At 38.5% G+C, this 23,526-nt stretch overlaps 2 protein-coding genes across 4 annotated transcripts in view; both read left to right on the forward strand.

Moving 5' to 3' along the window:
- The window catches only part of LOC117533273 (heterogeneous nuclear ribonucleoprotein C-like), a 35,292-nt gene extending 25,521 nt beyond the window's left edge, over positions 1-9,771 (forward strand). The window contains exons 3-7 of the mRNA XM_034196918.1: positions 1,110-1,160; positions 5,871-6,040; positions 6,565-6,678; positions 7,801-7,958; positions 8,612-9,771. Of these exons, the coding sequence (XP_034052809.1) occupies positions 1,110-1,160; positions 5,871-6,040; positions 6,565-6,678; positions 7,801-7,958; positions 8,612-8,650 (532 nt within the window). The 3' untranslated portion in view covers positions 8,651-9,771. The remainder of the gene's footprint in view (positions 1-1,109; positions 1,161-5,870; positions 6,041-6,564; positions 6,679-7,800; positions 7,959-8,611) is intronic.
- Positions 9,772-15,146: 5,375 nt separating this feature from the next.
- On the forward strand, positions 15,147-17,441 carry uraha (urate (5-hydroxyiso-) hydrolase a). 3 transcript variants are annotated; one of them, XM_034196922.1, is made up of 5 exons: positions 15,147-15,193; positions 15,955-16,032; positions 16,435-16,571; positions 16,692-16,827; positions 17,010-17,441. In XM_034196922.1, exons 2-5 carry the CDS (start codon positions 15,979-15,981, stop codon positions 17,097-17,099), a joined length of 417 nt encoding a protein of 138 aa, XP_034052813.1. In that variant the 5' UTR covers positions 15,147-15,193; positions 15,955-15,978; the 3' UTR covers positions 17,100-17,441. The 3 variants fall into 3 exon arrangements, with proteins under 3 accessions (XP_034052813.1, XP_034052812.1, XP_034052811.1); XM_034196921.1 differs by having other exon boundaries at positions 15,152-15,193; positions 15,694-16,032; XM_034196920.1 differs by having other exon boundaries at positions 15,155-15,193; positions 15,546-16,032.
- The last annotated feature ends 6,085 nt before the right edge of the window (positions 17,442-23,526 follow it).

Raw genomic sequence — 23,526 nt, forward strand, 5'->3', positions numbered from 1 at the left:
CAAAATATGTTTAAGTGTCCTCCAAAATCCACATACAAATGGCCTATATTTTGTGAACATGGGCATGTCACTGATTTGAATATAAAACTATGGATGCATGATTTTGTATTTTTGTTGGCATCCAATATGTCAAATGTTCCTGATCACCACTTCCCAGTGCCAATAAACACTAAAGAGAACATCAATTCTGTGTTGGAATCATACTATATATGCCAACTGCTATCTCAATAGCTTACAAGAGGTTGCAGACATAAATTACAATGGGTACACAAACAAAAGTGAATAATGTATCCTTGAATGACGTCTCAGCTTATCGGCATGATCATATCTGGTCGATTACAATATTTAATTTCCAAGACTTTTATGACGTGCTGTTGCTTCATACCTGCTGAATGTGTAAGTAACAACATCCTATATTACTTCAAGTAGCCTTGCAAGTAAAGAAATACTGATTAGAGAGTAGTTGATGAAGCGAGTTCAAACAAAATGGAAAGCAGAACCGATAAATGAAAGAATGACAAAGACAGATTGAAGGGAGTGAGTCAGAGAGAGACAGACGGATGGTGAGAAACATGGAGGGATTATTAGCGACTCTGTGTGCCAACCAGAGAGGAATGCTGGCGTCTGTCACACCAGAATGTGATCTCGCTGCGGCTTAGTGTCACTTTTCTGTCCTCCACTTCCTCAGGTATGTATTGCCGGTACACACTGACTACTCGCCCATATAAATTCTCTCCTGTCACATCACTCACCTACCTCACTGCTTGCCTACCCAAGCTTACACATAGAGATGTTCGGTGAGTGGTACAGTTGGCACAGAAGCCAATTTCTATGGATTTTCCACCTTGGATGCTGCAGCAAAACAAATCCAATATCTTTTTCTAGCTGGCTGGAGCTCATGAACACTGCATTCTTTCCAGATGAAGTGATTGTACCATATTACTCTGTTGAGGCTCACGCACATTTACACCCTGACACAACAAACAAGCTTACTGTTTGTTAAGTGAAATGTGTTATCGCCCCAGTGAAAGAGCATCTTGTAGTTTTTTACGAATACTTTACCAACCACCCCTTCTCCATCTCTGTCTCTGTCTCTATCTCCCCTGCAGATCTGAGTTCGACCTGGACTATGACAGCTATCACGAGGACTACTATGACAGGTACACGAGTGGCAGCTCACACACCTTCACATGCTTGTCTGCATGTCACAGGACGCTCAAGAAGGAGGCTCAAGTGGATTCTTCATCCTTGGTGTCTCTAACAGTCTCCTCTGCCTGTCGTTTTCGGCCACACAGCTGTCAATCATCCTGTCTTTACTCACAATGTTGCCTGTTACCACTCAACAGCCATGCACGCACTGCATGTCACACACAGAACAGGCAAATGCACACTTTCTTTGAAGACACCCAGACGGTTCAATGTCCATTTGAGCATCCAAACTTGTGTTACAGACTCAAATCATTTGCTTTGGTTGCATCCATTTAAAGTAAAAATGGTTTGCTTGAATTTAAAAGGCAATACAAAAAGAATATATAGTGGGAAAGCTCTGAATGACCAAAGTACTATATTGACATACTGAACAGTATGCGTTGTATATCAATACAAAAGATCACTTCCCACTTGTATATGTGTAATGTGTATTTGTAAAGCGCTTTGAGCATCTGGAAAAGCGCTATAATAAATGTAAGGAATTATTATTATTCCCACTTGTATGCCTTTATAGAAATGAAAGCTAATCACTAAGGTAAGACAATATTGCTACATACAGATATTTATCAGTATGCATTTGACTGTATTTGTCTTTTGTGCACTCGGTCAACCCAAACTAACAGAAGACTTATTCATCTCAGTCTCTGTCTAAAGCAAAGACAAATGCTCTTTATTTCACCCAAATTGAGGGCATAATAAAAAAAAGAAAACCTTCACTGAAAGACTTACAAAGCAAAAACACTTAATTGTTGGTTGGCTATATAGTATTGTAACTTAAATGCAGGCATTTAAAGCTGGCTAAATAAAAAAATGTTAACTGCCAAACAATGATGTTGTATGTTGTGGAAATGTCACAGATTGGTGGTCGTTTTCAGTGAATCTGCATTACTTTAGTGCCCACAACGGCTTAACAATAAATCATATACATGTATAAGGGTTACATAATAAGCCTTAAAAACACAGTACTGATTATAAACCATGTTAGATTACAGCTTGTGTTTACTTTTTTTAACTGCAGAACACACTGTTGTGCAGTGTACCATCAAGTGCAATGGTTAGGTAGATGAGGTATTTAGTTGGACTGAGAATGGTTCTGTATTATTGGACCTGCACTGAAATTGCGCAGGGACCTTTACCAAATCCCCCAGGTCTCAATCATAAACAATCCACTCAGCATATCTGAATAAAAGCAAGTAGTCACATAACAGACACACACACACACACACACAAATTCACACAATAGAATATACACCTTGTTCCAGTGCCTTTGCGCACGTATTGATGCTCTGTTACTCCCAGTATCTGTCATCTTTTTTTGCATTCGGTATGCCTTACTCTGCATTTTTTTTACTTTGCTCAGGGGGGTACACTCACTACTGATTTTCAATTTGTTTTTAACACAGTGCATGATTATGCCCCATGCTGCTGGCTAGCACAACTGACAGCTGTGTATGTGTGTGTATGTGTGTGTGTGTGTGTGTGTGTGTGTGGGGGGGGATATATTTGGGTATGTGTGTATATTTTCTGTGTGTGCGCACATGTGTTTGCCTCTGGGTGTGAGTGTGTGGGGATTATGTGTGGTTGTGAGTGTGTCTTTTTGTTTCCGTGCTTGTTGTTTTGTGGAATAACAGTACGTGGGAAAAGGAGAAATTAATCTTTTTTTTTTTTCTACTGTCCTCTTGTGCGAACAAGATAGAAAAGTGTCTTTCAACACACAGATAACAGCCCCAGCTGACAAAACTGCTTTCCGTGTGGGGTCTAATCCATAGAGACAAACACTCTCTTCTCACACACACTCACACACTTTTCTGTAATCCTCACTCGTCTACAGTCTCTCCATGTCTGAGCTTCCATTCTCTGAGATGACACTTCAAAGCCGGTGTAACAACACATTGTCTATCTGCCCCCGCAAACAGCTCTAAAAGACTTTAAACTCCCCTAAGTCTTTGGTCTCTGTGTCTCCCCACATGGACAATGCTCAAATCCTCTTATCTCACACTTAAGAAGGGCCTAATATACTTCATCCTTATGTGACATTGTGATGCGTATGACTATGTGTCTTGTGGATGTGCAAAGTACACAGTATCAAGTAAAGAGGCTTTAGAGAAAAATAACCAAACAGAAAACAATATGGCAAACTTTTCAGGAAGTCGGGCTGCTTCAGACTGGCTAACAGCTCTATCAGTAAATCCACATTACTGTCCGACTCCAAGTCCTTGGAGCTGACAGCTTGCCTCCCTGTTGTTGGCGGCTGACGTATTACAGCAGGAGAACTGTTCTCTCATGGCTGCGCAGAAACCATTTGGGCTGTGCTCAGACTGTCCTCCATCCAGATTTATACAGATTGTGACTAGATTGAGAGAATATTCAAACTGTTGTTATCTGCAGATCTGGAAAGCACTCGATTCAATTCCCCCATAAAAAGTCCACGATGTTGCCATTGTCTTGAAATGTTACTTATATATTTGTATTCCTGCAGTAGACACTCACATTAGATATATATTTGTTTGTATGTGGCTGAATCCTGTCGGGATATGTTGTCCATGGTTATAGCTGTTCAATCATTTTTTGTGGAGATTCAGCCAGAACTATGAGACCCAAAGCAAAAACTGTCGCTTCTGCAGCTTCAGTAGCGAGGAGGCTCATTGTCTCATAATGGGTAATGCAAGTTTTATCAAAAAGTTAATTAATTAATTATTAAATTGGTTTATCCATCCTTCAGTTTTCTTCCACTTATCTAGACCTAAGTTATATAATTAATTATTATTTCTAGGAATTATTGTCATAGATAGTTAAATACATTATTTAAATGTCAATGAAGTAATGTTTAATTGAAAATATAATGCCCTATTGTCCGTATGTCATTCTTTGAACAAAAGCAGAAGGAAAAATACATGTTAATCTATGTAGTATTAGAGTGTCTTGTAGTGGCCCTATTACTCTTTTGGGGGGGGGGGGGTTCCCTTTCATATGTGTCTGTACATGTAAATGTTCTGAAAATGCCTAAATCCCTGTGAGTTTCTCGTCCACATACTCCCCCCCTCACCCCCCTGCCTGAAACACCTCCATTGTACTCCTTTGTTTACTTCCGTAACATAGTGACATCACTATGTGACATGTGTGCTTCTATTGGCTAGCGCTCCAACACATTGTACGTCAGGGATCACCAACTACATTTGTCCAAGGGCCAACATTTATCCAATACACACTTTCGCGGGCCAGCGATTTTTATATAGCCCAGAATGTTGACATTGTTGTCCGGGGGGACAACAACGTCAAATACGCTAACGAAGGATCACTTCGAGGCTACTGTCCCGCAGCTCCTGCCTCTCTGTTGGACTCTGTCGCAGCGGGGCTACTGCTGCGGAGCGCATAAAGCAGACTCTTCACAACGAAGGAACACTTCTTCTTCAGGGCAGGGAAAGCTACGCAGTACGCAGTCTACTGTCCCGCAGCTGCTGCCTCTCTGTTGGACTCCGGCACTGCACATTACTCACGCGACGTTGTAAAAAAAAAATGAGTGGGGGGTGAACGCACTAACGCCACAGTCACACCCGTCATGCGGGCCGGATGAGAATGTCTGGCGGGCTGGATGTGGCCCGTGGGCATCCAGTTGATGGTCACTGTTGTACGTGATAGGCTCAGGGGAGGGACATCTCTAAGTGGCTGACCAATCACAACAGAGCCGGCCAGCTAACCAATCAGAGCAGACTGGGCTCTGGTTTCAGACAGAGGGTGAAAAGAGGTGCTGCAACACAGGCAGTATGAGAAAAATAAAGAGCTTTTTGAACATTAAAGCATGGAGACATGTCACAGTAAAAGCGCAAATTACAATTAGGAAACCTGAGAATTTGCATAACAGGCCCTCTTTTAAAGTTTAAAAAGTAACATATTTATTTTTGGTGAACCAACAGAAACCCTGTGTATCCCTTTGTGTTATTTTAAAAAACAATGGGATGTACCATTTCTTTCTAAGGGCTACAATTAGTTAGACACATTAGTCTTTCATAGATTTGATTGGCCTAGTTCCCACACCTCCTGCATTGGTGGTTGTGGTAGCCCTTAGCTCTGGTAGCCCTTAGCCCTGCTGTTGGGTTCAATGTGAGGTCAAATCACTTTCTGCTTCAATCACAAATTCACATCTATTCTAATAGTAACACACACACATAGACACACACATACACACAAATACAGACACAGTGTGGGTTCTTTAAGCACTATAGAGTTTGGCTGTGTTACACCCCCTGTCACCAGCACTACGAGCCTGGCGGAGAGCTATTGATTGGCCCTGACAGAACCCATTACATTCAGTGACAGATAGAGACATGGAGCTGTCCGCAGGGAGGAGGCTACACGAGCGCAGGAGAGACAGAAACCCAAATAGAAAGACAAAGGACCATAAAATATAAATATCCATATTTATCTATGAACTGCTTCAACATATGCTTTTCTTCACTGAAGATGTTTCCCTTTTGGACAATTTTTTTTCAAACTTGTATCACCAACTTATTTGAGCCACGGCTGGGTTTAAGATATTTCAACATTAGGCCCAATGCAATTACTGATTTGTACTAATGATACCAAAACATTACTTTTCTCCGCAACTGATTTGAAGGAATTCTTGTTTTAATGTTTTAAAATTGTATCTCCCACATTTTTAGGGCGTATGACTACCAGCGTGTGCCCGCCTCCTTGTCTCCTCTGCCCCTGGGACCCAGTCTGGCCAAGCGATCGCGCTCCTCCTCCCACTCCTCTGGGCACAGACGCAGTCGAGACAGAACCCACTCCAAAAGCTCCAGAGCCCAATCCTCTAATTCAACCACATCCAAGTGTGAGTAATATGAATGGAACAAGTCACGAAAAAGGTTGCACTAGAAGCTGCAGATTTACAATGTTTCTCTAAAACTCTAGTCAGTAGAATGCCTGTCTGTATGAAGAATTAAACGTCAACCTCAGATTAATACTTTTGTATACCCATCCCTCAAGTATAAAGCAATTGCAGGCAAAGTATGCTGTGTGTAGTACTTAGAGCACACACTGAGTATTGAAGTTCAGTCAACGGTTTTTAAAAAACCTTTCTGTGATGTTCCTGATGAGAGAAACGTCGCAGTGTAGAACAATTATTGTAATCAAACCCCTTTTATGACATCTAAATATGATCCTTAGAAATGGGATAGTTAAGTATGCTCATGCTGCCCTACTAGTTCATAACATCTAAATAATGCCACATGCCACATTTTTAATATATTATGCCCCATAACCCAATATGTCTAACTTTAAAGGTCTCCCTGAGAGATGTTCTGCTTGTGTAATTTCTTAATGTCCTTTACGTTTTCCCTCTCTTCATCCCTGCAGTGGGCATGGAGGAGTTGCAGGTGATTAAAAAGGAGCTGACTCTGATAAAGACACAGATCGATGGGCTGCTTGACAGTCTTGACAGGATGGACACACAGAGGAATGACCACAAAGGTGAGACACTCATTCACAAAGACAGTGGAGGCAGGTAGGTGGGAGATCGAATGATAGATAATCTATTCACACATCAAAAACATTTTAAGGCGGACTCAGGCAATAGGCTACTTTTAGATTTGTGCTTGATTATCTCCAACAGTCACAACCCCAATCAAAATGATTTAGGATCTGTGCCGCAGGGGAAACTGGGGAATAAGGAATGCACTGCACCACCAGAGCCACTCCTTTTTTACCTGACAAATCAATTCTTTTTACTCCCGTCAGGTATTTAAAAAGAAAAACGGAATAAAGGCTGATAGGAACTGGAGTGCGTTGTCTGGTTTAATGCTGTGAGCGAATTCTCGAATATGCTGGACAAACAGTGTGGTGGAAGGAACTGGTGAAGCTTCAGAAAACAGACACATATCATGAATTGGAACAACAGCAGCTCAGTGTGCATGAAAAGAGCTTCTGCTGTCCTCATGTGGACATTAGAAGCCAATACAGTTTCCGCACCTGCCAAAAAGACTAACAACCCAGGGAAGGAAGGAACAAGGCAGAGCTTTATTATCCTTCCTAAGAAAATTGGTTTAGCGAGAATCTTAATTAAACTGCTCGTAAACTAAAGCAAAGCTTTTAATTTGTAGTCCACCCTCAACTGAGCACTATATCCACAATCACTGCTGCATGCTCTTGTACAAAAAAAGAACCATAACCTTGAGTCATTATCATAACATCAGGCTGAATAAATAAACATAGTGAACTAAAATGAGAATGTGTCCTGGGGCTAATTTAACTGACGGTGCAGACCTTCAGGGAAGTATGTGTGTTCTTCCTACTTTGAATGACCTTGGGCGTGTGATAGCTCTCATCTTCATAGCCTATTAATTTATCACCGGCTCGACTTGATTCCCCTGTCTGTCACTATCTAGCTCTGCTGTCTCTCACTTCTCTCCTGGTATCTCCTTGTTTGTCCTTCCTCTTGTCACTCCCTCTATTAGATTCTGCCTGTCATCTCGTACAAAGTCAGTGGGATGTGCGCAGGTTTTTGTATTTGACCCACAGAACACATGTATTTTCTTTATCCTCTAAAGAGCTCAACACCTGAACTCCATGTGTGTGTTTATTCCTGTGTGTTAGGGTCTCCCCTGAGAGAGGACAGTCCAGCTGGCTCACCTTACGCTCTGTCTGCCAGCAGCCCCGAGCACTCCCTCTCCTCCCTCTCTCCACCCAGCTCTCGTCATCGAATCCACCGAGAGAAACCCGACCAGAGGGATCTCGATGATGACCACCACACGGTAAATGCACCTGAAGGCTGTGTGCACTGGTTCCTTCCCTAGTGCTTTACAGCATGATGTTAGTTACTCAGAATCAGAAACTAGTTTATTGCCAGCTAGGTTTACACATACGAATATGTATTTTGCATTGGTGTATATGGTGCATAAACACAGTTAAAGAAGATACATTATAAAAACTAAAACAAAACCTATTTTAAAAAACCATTAAAAAACCATTAGAATAGATAAATATGTACGTATATGAAATATAGATATAATTGGTTACTGGCGATATTCATGACAACGGTCAAAGTGGAGCTGCACTTTTGGTGACTTTGTTTTAGGCAGAATGTCTGTGGGTTCATATTTTGCTACATTCTTTTTTTTATTTAGGACAATAATACACAACAACTCAGGTTCCCACTGAAATTGAAAAAGATCTTGAGACCAGATATTAATTTTAAATTAATTATTATTACATTATTTTAAGCTTTCCCATTAACAATGTCAAAGAGCTGTGAGGAGATTAATCTACTCATGAGGCTCTGCTGTGGTGAAATCAATTAATGCTTGCTCCATTAAAGAATACTTGGCCATTGTGAGATTGCAGTACAATGAAACGTCCCTTTGTTTTGTCTCTCACTGTCCCGTCTTTGTCTGCCTGTTTGTCACAGATGAGCAACCACAGCTCTGACCCTGAGGAGGAAATATGAGGGAGGAACATGAGAAGACACAGAAGACATGGATTAAGTGCCAAACATGAAGGAAGAGAACAACAACGCCCAAGCAAACACTCATATCAGAGGCTCAACTCCCTTCCAACAGGGTGTACATATCAGACAACACAATACATTTAATTGCATCATAGCAGCTTGGTTTCTTTTACTTTAGAGAAAAACTAAAGCACTGACAGAGTTGACTAATACAAACTGAGTACATGCACATCTGATTGACTAGTATGTAAGGACAGTGTGTATTTCACGTTGTATGCTCTAGCAGCAGCAGGCATTTCTAATAATTTGTATAAGAGGGTTTGCACCAACACATAGTATTAATCCAAATAATACAGTGTTACTCCAAATGAGACAATAGGGTTTTCTGATTAAAACATTGTTTAAGCAGCTTACCACCTTCGTTCAAACCAGGCCGCTTTCCATTATCAGACTGTACATACAAAAAGTATTATGTTTCTGTTAGAGGTACTACAATGATTCTGCTGTTTCACCAGTTTCTCCCAAAAACGGATTTCTTACATCTTGAATTAGCTGGAATACAATAAAAATATAGAACCAGAAATATGGGGTTATAAACCATGTAAAAAGATTACATTATTATGATTTTCAGAATTATGGGTATATCTAGAAAATGTTGTGCATGTACTGAGAAATGAAAAGCTCTTCTGTGATTCCCAAATTATTTTAACATGTAAAAGCAAAAGAAAATACTGTCAAATTTGATATTTTGTTAATGCTAACCCTTTTTCTCTTTGTTGTATTCTTCTCAGAAATCAGAATTGAACTAGTCAAAGTAAATCACAGTAATACTTGAGGGATGATAGTCAAACTGATCATGCAGGAGAGAAGCTGGTTGCTTTCTGGTTATGAGTATCAGAATACATACTTCTGTAAACCAATGTCTTTTGTGTACTTCAAACTTATTAGATGAGTATTACAACTATTTTCCACCGTGTATTTGGCACTTTTAAGACATGCAAAGGCCCAGGTCTGTGTAATATTGTGTATTATTGTAAACTTTAATGTAATTGTTGAACCGTCTGATTTTATTCTTGTTTTAGGACTTCTCATGTTTTTTTTAAAGGAAAACAATCATGTTATTCTTATGGTGTTACATGTTTTTGTTTGCATTCTTAAGATAAGCCAAGTGAAAATACTCATTGTCACGGTAGTACAAGTATTTTCATATTGAGTATAAGTACAGTACATGGGAGTGTGTTTTTATTCTGATGAACCAAGAGCGACACATAGTAAAAAAGGGATAGAGAAACAAACAAAATCAAAACAAAGTTTTCTTTAATTGATCATTATTTACATTAGAAAATGCTGAAAGCTTCAAAATGTGACCGCTAAAAGTGTGCAACTAATCCAAATTGTAAAAGTAATTCGAAATAATTGATTCTATACTATATTCCACACTAAACAGAGGAAAGCTGGTTTACTGTGTGTGTTGTATTGAAGGCTGCTGTTTGTCTGGTATATAACATATTTGTTTATGGCATTTTTTTTGCGAAAATATTGAACAATCCTCCCAGTATAGGCTACTCTCTTTAACAGCACATGAGATCCTGCTATATAACATACATAATAAAACTAAAATAACTATTCAAATCAGATCAGGAAAATAAGTTTGAATTAGATTCAAAGTTAATTGTTAAGACTAATATAGGCTACTGCAGTGTAAAACTAAGCCTATGTTCAATTTGCTGATGAAGCCCATGGGCTATGGTAGACATGCGTCTCAATAGTAAATACTTTCAGTTCTGGATATTACCTCACAACTGTAGGCCTACTATACAAATCCGGTATATGCGCATGCACTCAAAGAAATAACTCATTGGATTAACTCAATTTTATTGTTGGCAGGTTTTCCATCCAATAAATATATGTGGCACAAACTCAAACTAATGGCATCCATGCAGTATAATGTAAATGAGTTAGTCCAACTCAAATTTTTCAAATAGAGTTTAAGTAAAATGATAACATTACCTTTATGAATTTAGATAATGCTAGTCCACCTAAATCCTATTTAATTAATTGAAAATGAAATAATGAGGTTAAATATAATTTAATAAAAATGTGTTACACATGATAGAAAACATGGTTTAGTTTTTTTTATTTTTAAATTCACATTATTCAAAACAATCCTCCATTCAATACAGTCTTTTTAAAATGAATGAATTCACACTGAAAGATGAAAAACATTTCTGAAAGATAATACCATTTTTAAAATGGCAGAGAAATGGAACTCCTATAATTAACTTACAAATCTCCCTTTGCCAAATACAATGAATACAATATAACAGGGGTATGCACTGCTCTTCTAACAGGACAATAACACATAACATAAAGAGTGCACTGCAAACACCAACATATGGAAATAGTGTTACAGTGTGTTGAAACAAATACAGAAAAGCACAGAACAAATGATTGATATAACGGCTCAATCTGCTCTGATTAGGAAACTCGTGAATAAAATGACAACAATGAACTCATGAGTCACTTCTTTTTCACATTTCAATCGAACAACTTGATCTTCAGACTTTCGATTTTACCATTCAGCTTGTGCCCATCCAGATTCATCACTACCTTCTGCATGAACTCGAAGGTGTGTTTGAGGTTGTCCGGAAAGCTCAAATCCAGGGCATAAATAAGTCCCAATAGCATGACAAACCCCACAATCACGCTGCCCAAGTTGTCCATGACTATATTGCCTTCGATGACAATTCCCACGTCCTCTGGCTGCCCATCCACATCTCTTTGAAGTGTGTATATGCCCATGACTGTGTTTGCCATGTCCCTCTTGGCATCTTCAGAGGCAGAGGCCTGAACAAAGACACAAACATACAACATATGTGTTAACTAAAACCTGAATTACTACATTTTATAGAAGCAGATTTACTTATGTGGCTCTCCTAATTGATCAAAACAGTTTTAGACTAACCCTCTGGTATCACTCAAATGTACTACCCTATTTGGCCACTCAGGATAAAAATGTCCACTTTCAAAAACTTGAATGATAAAATGATATGATACAAATATTATATTTAAATATTTTTCCCCCACACTTTTTGGGAAGTGTGGGAACATTTTTTAAATGGACAATTAGGGTAATTTGTACACAGTGTATTCGAGACCGATTAGAAAAATTGAAATTCCAAAAAGTATCTAGAAAAAACACAAAATCATTATAGCCAAATCTGATGTGAAAAATTACCAATTTGGACAAAAATGTCCGAGTGATACCAGAGAAGGTTAGGACCTCCAACACAGAACTAAATTAAGCTTGAAAGAAAATGTTTGCATAAATAAGTTATAAAGATATATTCCTGTATGTTCTGTTTGATTATCAACGTTATCTTATTTATTAATTCAGGTATTATTTGTTTACGTCCCTACTTAATAATGTAATTTGTTGTTATTCCTGTAGTTAATTATGCATTTACCTACTTATTTCGATATGTATTTGATTATTTATTCTTTAATAATTTATTTCCTTGATTTATGTGATTATGTAATTATTCCTTTAACAATTTAGTAATTGCTGCATTCACATACCTTTTTAAACATGAATCTATTGATTAATATATTTCAGCATTTATTTATTATTTTATTTATGTATTTATTCAATTATTTATAAGTTCTTACATATGTATTCATGTCCATATTTATTTATTCATTTATAGATGTATTTATATATAAATGTAAATATTTATTTCAGCATTCATTTATTATTTGTATTTATTTCCAGATATATTCATGTTTTAATTCACATTTGTATTTATCAATTGTATTCCTATGTTAATTTATAGATGTATTTATATCTGTATAAATGTATTAATTCACTTTTTTCTATATTTATTTTAACACTTGCCCGATGAAATTACTTCTGTATCTATTTATTATTATTTTTTTATTTCTGTATTTATTCATTCTTACATATATTCATTCCTATATTAATGTATAGATTTATTTATTTCTGCATGTATTTATGATATGTGATAAGATATTTAGATGTAAGCAGGGATAGGGTTGTGTGCCATATAATTTTCTTATTATAAATGTAAGTAATGGTGGTTATAATTGTGGGTAACACTGTTAACCAATACATTGAAAACATATTGTGATAAACATACCTGATACTCCTTAAAAAAAGAGTCTGGATCCTCGTTGAGGTAGATCGCGATGCTTCGCAGGATGCACCCCCTCTTGATGTGGATGTTTTCAAACTAAAGCAGGGGCGATAAATCAAAGACAATTAAGCACAATGCATGTGCAACAGAGCAGGTAGTTTACAACGTAGAGGGCTGTATCTGTCGTGTGTGTCCCTAAGCAGGACTCCTTACACCTACATTTCCACAATAAGCTATTGCCTTAAAAACACTATAAAAGCAGACAATTTCTTAAATGTGTTCATATGATCATGGACAAAAACAATACAGTGAAAAACGAGGTTCTCTGCATTTATACTAACCGAATCTGATATTGCAAGGGCTTCCTTGATTTTGTGCCCCTTCACTCCTCCTTTGGTCTTGAAGATCTTCAAGAGCTTGTCTGAGAAGTGGTCCAGCTGCCACATGAACTTTGATTGAAGTGGTGATGTTGTGATCCTCAAAAACTCCGCATTCACCTTAAAAATATTATTAACAAGCACAATACAACCAATTGTTACTTGTTAATTCTACTGGCTTTGGTGTTAGCTGTTTAGCATGAGTTTTGTATGTGTGATTTAAAAGTTTACTCCATGTGTCAAACGAACATGGGCAATCAGTATATGGACATGGATAGCGACAACTGCCCCTTAAATGTGCATGTGTCTGCCGGAAATGTTTTAACAACAAATACCTGCTAGCTAGTTCCAAACTGCAGTGTTTGCACTGCCACATGCATAACCTGAAAAAGAGAAAAAAGAGAATTAGCAATTGACACTGAACAACTGACAATGTCACAGATCAGCTTATGCAAGTAATGTGAAAGTAGCCGTGTACTTACCATAAATAAGAGGTTGCCCCAAGATGCTTGTTAATGCTGATCAAACTGCAAAAGACAACATAAATATATTAGAGGTGTGATTAAAATGCTTATATATTTGAATTTTCACAGACAACACATAATTGCCTAAGATTGCACAACCCAAAAAAAAAATGATAACAGATCACACTTTAAAATTAAGAGTCTAGTAGACATGTTTTATAAAGCAGGCCTACGTTTCTGCACAACTCTGGGTGCCTGCTTGTGAGTGAGGTAACCCATACAAGATTCACATATATATATTATCTCATTATTTATATTAAATATTTGGCAGTAAAAAACTAAACTCAACTGAACTCCTACAGAAACGAGTGGCTCCGCCTGTCCTCCTCTGCCTGCACTAAGGCCAGGAGAGAGATGGACAGACCTGCTGAGCTTTATGATAGAAAATGGCGGCGCTTACTCTTTGCATTTTTTGGTTGAATTTAAACTGAATTTCGGTGTACTGTGTTCAATGACAATAACGTTAAATCGAATGTAATATAATCTAATGATCTCCATTATCCAGTATTCAATGCTAACCGTATCTAGCAAGCTAGCTAACAAACCAGTTATCCAGCTAGCTAGCTTTACCTCGTGCACTTGAATTACTCTTTGCATTTTTTGGTTGAATTTAAACTGAATTTCGGTGTACTGTGTTCAATGACAATAACGTTAAATCGAATGTAATATAATCTAATGATCTCCATTATCCAGTATTCAATGCTAACCGTATCTAGCAAGCTAGCTAACAAACCAGTTATCCAGCTAGCTAGCTTTACCTCGTGCACTTGAATTACTCTTTGCATTTTTTGGTTGAATTTAAACTGAATTTCGGTGTACTGTGTTCAATGACAATAACGTGACATCTAATTTAATATAATCTAATGATCTCTACTATCCAGTATTCAATGCTAACCATATCTAGCAAGCTAGCTAGCTTGCTGTTTAGACCCAACTAAAAACGGAGCAAAATATAACACGGTGGTTTCAAATATTCTTGTCGATATAATGAAAAGGCATTAGGCCTACTTGGAAACAGGGAACATTCTAAACTACTAGAAAAAACAAATACTTACCAAATAATAGACTTTCCACCGTCAGTTTCACACCGTCAGTGTTAGACAAAAGGCGGCAAATGACAGAACGGATCTTGTGCATGCGCAAAGGTGATGTGCAAAGGGGCGGTCCCAAATGAAAACAATTCATTTTGAGTTGCTCTGTCTTAAATACATTTAATAAGTGAATTGATTAATGTAATTTGTGTTACACTAATGAACTATACTTAGGTTTATTTCTTAAATAAAAATATTTAAGTAAAGTGAAACAATTATTAATGTGTCAAGTCTAAGAAGGGCTTGAATCGTTTTTTTGAGTGTGTCGCAGGACTAATAAATCAAACCTGGCTGCCTGCGGAGTGAAGCTTGGCGCCTATCTGCCCAGCTGCGCGCGACCTGCCCGTGCACTCATGCGCGTCACCGGAGTCTAGCACAGGCTGGTAGCTTGACAGCAGTGAGTAGCCTTCTAACATTAACCATGTTGTTTACGTGCACTCTAAACTGTTTACGTTACTGATATAGTTCTGGGAAGCGGCTTTGAAGGGAGTTCCTGAAGGGATGTTGTGTCAGTGTAGTTTTCTGTTAATTTCTCGCTTTAGCGTCTTTTGGAGCTATTGCGGCTAGGTATCATTTCAAAAGAGTTGGCAACACGTTATTATTACAAATCTTACCGACCCTAGCCTTTCAAACAGTCTTATTTTTGGATTAAAATCATTGACTATTCCACAACTCGGTTCATTGAATTACAGGAAGTGGTTTAAAAGCAGAACTATTTAATGAGTCTCATTTATTTTATTTTATAACAGAGCTTCAGAGAGAGGAGTACACAGCTGTTAGGGAATTAACTTGTGGAATTCAACCAGGAAGTTGAAGGTTGTGTATTCAGGGTTTATTAATCTAGCAGTCAAACATCCATGTTAGGAAATAAAAATACTATGTTTCTTTTAATTCCAGTAACTGTGCTTGTCTGCATTTCCTTCGCCCTCTGAGCATGTGGATCATCCATTTCCACTTAGTTCAAAGTGCTGAAAGCAAAGTGTGACAAAAAGAGTTCTTGCACAACCACTCGTCTGTTGACAAAAAGATAAGCACACGAGTACTGAATGTCATGCCCAAAGGACAGGGTGCAGAACTGCATGAAGGCAATGTGACAAACATCTGATACCTTAATTTACCAAAAAAGTACAATTTGGTTGACTATAACTGCTGTGCTAGTTTGGATTTCATTCATCAGTGCACATGAGTGTGTCCAGGCTGCAGCAACTCAAGGGTCATATTTTTCCTGAAAATAAGGTAAGCACAAAACAAACTTTAATAAAATACAATTATTCAATAGAATATAAGATTACAATTAATGTGTTGTATTGTTTTGTATACTTTATTGTATAGCCCAATAGGAGCAGTCACTTGAGTCACTGAAATAATTCTAACATTTAAGAAGATTTTATTCAATTTTGCCATACAAATATGATATGAAGAGTCTGTATTAATCAGTCGGATGGCATATTTAATATTTAGCTATTAAAGGGAGATTCATGTATTGTGATTTGACTATCTTAAGGATTTATACATATTACATCACAGTCCATGTCCCTTCAAGAAACTATTAGAAAAATATTTGTGGAATTATTAATATTGTTGTTTAATGTGATTTCTTCAGATTGAATCATATATGTTTTACTCATTGTTCTTTAGATCACAGCAATGGCAGCCCCTAGTCCTCTGAGCACCCATGTGCTGAACACAGCGATGGGTGTCCCTGGCTCGAACATGGCCCTCAGTCTCTATCGACAAGACCCCACCACTAATACCTGGAGTTTGCTGACCTCTGGGTAAAAATGACAGCCGCAGTCAAAATAGCTCATAAAGTCACAAATTATGATTGCAGGAACATCTAACTTGACAATGTGTATTGTCATTCATAGGTCTACAATACTATTTTGTCTCAACAGGACCACTAATGCTGATGGACGCTGCCCTGGACTCATTACAAAAGAAATGTTTATTGCTGGTGTGTATAGATTGCATTTTGAGACGGCTCTGTACTGGGAGAGTATGGGAGAGACCTGTTTTTACCCGTATGTTGAGGTGAGGAAAAAGCTTCCATTCCTAGTTGTTGTGCTCCTTTGTTTGCTTGTTATGGTACTATATTTGTGTTACTTAATCAGTTATTTAGTATCCTCCTTTAACATTTCACATGCATGTTACCAATCCTATAAATCTTTTACTTGTAATTGTTGATCTCTTTCATGTTTGGTGTTTTGTTGCAGATTGTCTTCACTATAATTGACCCAGGCCAAAAGCACCATGTCCCTCTGCTGCTGAGTCGTTTCTCCTATAGTACGTACAGAGGGAGCTAGAGATAAACTGTGATCAACCTCCTGAGGCTTCTTCTACCTATCAGCTGTCTAAAGGATCACGCAGAGGCCACTCCACCAAAAACAATCATCCCAGCACCAGCTGAACTGTCACAGCTATTGACAAGACACTGCTCAATTTGAATGGTCTTAATGATATCATGATCAGCATAACTAAACTAAAGAACCATAGTACTCAGGAATCATGAGTACTATGGTTACAGTGATCATGAATCATGGTCACTGTAATTATTAGGGTATCGATTTAACACCTATTTTAAAATGTTATTGTAACATATAGCCTACCACATTTTATTAAAACAATAAAAAATATGTCTTGTAAAATGTGTTTTTTTAATATAAATGTTCATGTAAATCCATCTGCTAACATTTTTTACAAAACACCAGCATCTCTCTGTATTTTATTCTAAATGAAACTGATTCCAATACTAATTGTGTATAAATAATACCATCAAATCATTGACAGTGCACTGTTCTCTCAAAAAGGACCATGAACACATCATGTGAAAATATAGGCTAATGTTTAATAAAATCAGGCTATGATACAATAAATAATATATCCGAGTGTACAGAGAGTACAGTGTATATAGAGTACGCCCCCAACACCTCCGGGGGACTGCCCCCCTGTCGGCGAGGATTTTATTTAAAAGTTTTTTAAAAAAAAGTTTTAGTGGATGGATGCCTAACCAGAGGGTCGGTGGTTCGCCTCCTAGCATGGCAAAGTGACGTGTGGTGGGAGAAAAGATGGCATGCGTGTGTGGGTGATTTTTTTTTAAATAATAATAATATAACAAAATATTTCAAATTTTAAAAATAATAATAATATTAAATAAATATTAAAATATAAATAATAATAATAATATAAAGCAAATCAAAATGTAATAAATAATAATTAAATAATGAAAAAAAAGGTAATGTGATTGAGTCACTTCAAATCAATCCTGCCTGCACAAGCTGCTGTATAGCTGTATCAGTGGTTAAAGCTGCAGTCCATATCTAGATGAGACCGTGGGTTCGAATCCAGAGATTTTTAAAATGATGTGTCTGGCCAAAGTACATAATTAAACAAATAAAACGTTTCGAATATTCGCTAAAAAATAAAGCAAATGCATTCAATACAAAAATCCTTGATGCAAAAGCTTTCATAGCTTAAGCAGATATTATTCATGTATCCAAACCACCAGGGAATCGTTAGGACATGTGTGAAGTGATTTTGGTAGAACTTTACTTTTAATATGACAAATATTGCATTGCAGTCCGTCTATGATTGCAGTATGCTTACTAGTTAAAGAAAGACAACAATTGAAACAAAGCTATACGGACTTGAGTGTGTTACAACCCGGCTCGTGGGCTGTAACATAAAGCAGGGAGGCGAGACGAGAGGTAAGAATAATATAGTTTATTAGTTTAAACACCACAAACTAAAACACCAGCATCAGGTCCCCGAAGCTGGCGCAGAGAGAGTGCCCAGAGGAGTGAGAGAAACGTAACCGACTGGGCTCCTCCTATATCCTGTTTCAACAGGTGTAGCTCAGAGCCATATAGGCTTATTAACAGGGGTGCCCATCACTTTTTTGCCCTGGTTCTCAAAGGAGCACCTGGAGATGTTGCTTGGTGCTCATCCTTAAAATGAAATAAATAAACCGGTCTTTATTTGTCAGACACACGGCACAGAACACACAGAGGTGAACACAGAACACACATGCAGAGGCGAACACAAGACAACATTAGCACGACCAGTAATCCTACAAGCTGTCATCACTACCCTCCTGACTGTTCTCCTCACTGTCTTCCTCTCTGTCAGACATGGTAGCTGATGATGTAGGCCTACTACTTTCTCTCTGGTTGAGTCTGCGATTAGCTGCTTGCATCCACAAGTCAACAGCTGGTTTTGGGTTGAAAGTCCAGTTTTAAAAGGATATGTTGGGTTACTGTCCTATAGTATACATTGGAATGATTTCAAACCTGTTTATCCCAATAATTATAAAGGAGTGCCTTGAAAATATGTGTTTACATAAATTGTGACCAAACCGTTTGAACTTAGACTAAAGTGAACTATCTAAACACTCAGAGTCCTTTACCTCACTGAGCTGTAGTTATCAGTCTCTCGGTCTGACTGGAGAGGACTCTCCCTCCACATCATTGTAGAAACATCTTCTTCTTATATCCGCAGCTAGCACCAGATTCTAATAACAACAGCGCCGGTGTTGTGTCACATTATGCCTCCCCGTCATGAAATGCCCCCCTTGTCACGGGAACGCGCATTTCTAAATGACACGTTTACACCTCTAAATGACACGTTAACACCATAGGTTTACACCTTAAAACGATGTTTAAAACGAAAAGTAAACGTTCAGGGTTTTTATTAATGGTAATTTTCAGACTGAGTTGTTTAGTGGTAGCTCATAGTCTTGATTCTTCTGGTTTAACTTTTCGCTCCGTATTTGAGGTGTCGAAATTCGTTCGTCACTTCCTTTTCAGTTTGTTTTTTTAAATGTTTGTTTTTATCATTATTGTTACGTCCTGTCTGTATAAACGTGCTTTAAAATGTAGGCCTATTGTTTAATTTGACATAGTTATCATCTAATAATCAAAATATGTTTACCAATGTTACATAGTCTTTGTCAGCATATATGCTATGCGTACAAAATAAAAGTGTGACATTCATGAAACTTGCTCCATTTATTGGTACCAGTCCTAGAACCATACCCTGAAAAATGCTTGAGGGTGGGATTCATAGAAACCTCTTTTGGTGGGGGGGGCATTATATGACAGGCCTGGCCATCACAATATGCCCCCCCCTTGCTATCTTACAAAATAAAAGTGTGACATTCATGAAACTTGCCCCATTTATTGGTACCAGTCCTAGAACCATACCCTGAAAAATGCTTGAGGGTGGGATTCATAGAAACCTCTTTTGGTGGGGGGGGGCATTATATGACAGGCCTGGCCATCACAATATGCCCCCCCTTGCTATCTTACAAAATAAAAGTGTGACATTCATGAAACTTGCTCAATTTATTGGTACCAGTCCTAGAACCATACCCTGAAAAATGCTTGAGGGTGGGATTCATAGAAACCTCTTTTGGTGGGGGGGGCATTATATGACAGGCCTGGCCATCACAATATGCCCCCCCCTTGCTATCTTACAAAATAAAAGTGTGACATTCATGAAACTTGCCCCATTTATTGGTACCAGTCCTAGAACCATACCCTGAAAAATGCTTGAGGGTGGGATTCATAGAAACCTCTTTTGGTGGGGGGGGGGGGGGGGCATTATATGACAGGCCTGGCCATCACAATATGCCCCCCCCTTGCTATCTTACAAAATAAAAGTGTGACATTCATGAAACTTGCTCAATTTATTGGTACCAGTTCTAGAACCATACCCTGAAAAATGCTTGAGGGTGGGATTCATAGAAACCTCTTTTGGTGGGGGGGGGGGCATTATATGACAGGCCTGGCCATCACAATATGCCCCCCCCCCTTGCTATCTTACAAAATAAAAGGGTGACATTCATGAAACTTGCTCAATTTATTGGTACCAGTCCTAGAACCATACCCTGAAAAATGCTTGAGGGTGGGATTCATAGAAACCTCTTTTGGGGGGCCTGGTTTATCATCCGAGTCAGAAATAAAACCAATATGGAGTGAGTGCTAGTCCTGCAATTGTCCAATACATTTACATACACACAGTAATTAATAATACATGCTGAATGAAATAAAAAAATAAAGTGACATATTATCCATACTAAAATTGTGTACATTATCCAATTGGGGTTGTTTGCGTGGTGCAGACACGTGAATATAACAAAGTTAGTGACTCCACCACGCAATGCGGTGTTAAGGAGTCGTGGTGGAGTCATGCATTCTGGTGAGATCAGGTTGACATTATCACACATAAAATAAACATTTATTTTGATGATTTATTAGATTTTTATAGGCAAAGTTTAATATAAGAAACCTTGCAGTCTCCCTGTAGCGGCCAAAATCATATAGAAATACAACAGATAATTAACTTAAAATAATACAGCCGCTGAGGCACTAGTTAGCTGATCTTACGCAGGGCAATGATCATCCAAATCCAGACAAGAACCTCCATTTGTGCATTTTATTCCATTAACAAAGTACAATGAACAGGTTTCCTATATATCTCTTTCTTAAGCCTTTCCTATGGCTTTCCTTTGTGTGGCTTGAAACACCCTGCTAAAAAACCGTTTGCCTACTAGTGCTCTGGCTCCCACCACCCACCTGTCTCCAATATATACAATTACACCAGGTGCTCTAATCACCCAGTGCCCAAAACATGCCTTCAAAAATAAAAGCATATAAACTACTTATGAGACTAACTAAGAATACATTTACAATAAACACTATAAACAGCAAGAAAATAAATGTTAAACTATTAAATAATATTAAGAGATATATAGCTACAAAACACTGGTAATTGCTCCTGTGGGGATTGTCCTGAATGTATGTAAGTCATTTTTCAGGGTATGGTTCTAGAACTGGTACCAATAAATGGGGCAAGTTTCATGAATGTCACACTTTTATTTTGTAAGATAGCAAGGGGGGGCATATTGTGATGGCCAGGCCTGTCATATAATGCCCCCCCCACCAAAAGAGGTTTCTATGAATCCCACCCTCAAGCATTTTTCAGGGTATGGTTCTAGGACTGGTACCAATACATTGAGCAAGTTTCATGAATGTGACACTTTTATTTTGTAAGATAGCAAGGGGGGGCATATTGTGATGGCCAGGTCTGTCATATAATGACCCCCCCACCAAAAGAGGTTTCTATGAATCCCACCCTCAAGCATTTTTCAGGGTATGGTTCTAGGACTGGTACCAATAAATGGAGCAAGTTTCATGAATGTCACACTTTAATTTTGTAAGATAGCAAGGGGGGGCATATTGTGATGGCCAGGCCTGTCATATAATGCCCCCCCCCCACCAAAAGAGGTTTCTATGAATCCCACCCTCAAGCATTTTTCAGGGTATGGTTCTAGGACTGGTACCAATAAATTGAGCAAGTTTCATGAATGTCACACTTTTATTTTGTAAGATAGCAAGGGGGGGGCATATTGTGATGGCCAGGCCTGTCATATAATGCCCCCCCCCCACCAAAAGAGGTTTCTATGAATCCCACCCTCAAGCATTTTTCAGGGTATGGTTTTAGGACTGGTACCAATAAATGGAGCAAGTTTCATGAATGTCACACTTTTATTTTGTACGCATAGCATATATGCTGACAAAGACTATGTAACATTTGTAAACATATTTTGATTATTAGATGACAACTATGTCAAATTAAACAATACATTTTAAAGCACGTTTATACAGACAGGACGTAACAATAATGATAAAAACAAACATTTAAAAAAACAAACTGAAAAGGAAGTGACGAACGAATTTCGACACCTCAAATACGGAGCGAAAAGTTAAACCAGAAGAATCAAGACTATGAGCTACCACTAAACAACTCAGTCTGAAAATTACCATTAATAAAAACCCTGAACGTTTACTTTTCGTTTTAAACATCGTTTTAAGGTGTAAACCTATGGTGTTAACGTGTCATTTAGAGGTGTAAACGTGTCATTTAGAAATGCGCGTTCCCGTGACAAGGGGGGCATTTCATGACGGGGAGGCATAATGTGACACAACACCGGTACCGGTGCACCCTCCCTCTCTCCCTCGCTCACTCGCATTTTGGCTGTGAGCTGCGGGCGCCAGACAAGCCAACATCCCCCATTTTCATCACTTACAGCGCCCATCGTACAGGGCAAATGAAACGTGTAACCGGGGTGAAAAGGGTGATACATTTACTTAATTATGAATGTTGTTACATCAAGGCCGAAAATTAGGATGAGCACCAACAGTCAAAAATGTTTTTTTCCCTCCCAGAACTACCAGCGCAGCGCCTCCACAGATCTGGCGTCCTAGGCGAAAATCAACGCCAGTGCGACGGGCCGGCCCTGAGTTCATATGCAACTCAATATCTTTCTCTCTCTCTCTCCTCTCTTTTCTCTTCTCCCTTCTCTCTTCCTCTCTCTCAATGTTGGTTCGCAAATGCGCTTTTTTTCAAATGACCCGGTGCTCTTTTTTTGGCCGAGGTGCGCATGCGCACCTGCGCACCAGTTATGTGCAGCCCTGCTTATTATATGGCTCTGGTGTAGCTCATCCGGCAGGTGCGCCTCATCAAACAGCTGCAGCTGGAACCTGCAATCACACACAAAACACACACACAACCAGACGGCACCCCACGCGGTGTGGAGGGGTCGTCACAAGTGCTACAACATTTAATGGTTTAAAATTGTATTCACATTATTGGAAAATTAGAAAAGAGGATTCGCGTTAGCTGGCGGATGTATTTATTAAATATTGGGTGGTGGTGACGAAGTCCACAGGG

Source organism: Gymnodraco acuticeps, unplaced genomic scaffold (genome assembly GCF_902827175.1).
Source record: "Gymnodraco acuticeps unplaced genomic scaffold, fGymAcu1.1, whole genome shotgun sequence".
Taxonomy (NCBI): domain Eukaryota; kingdom Metazoa; phylum Chordata; class Actinopteri; order Perciformes; family Bathydraconidae; genus Gymnodraco; species Gymnodraco acuticeps.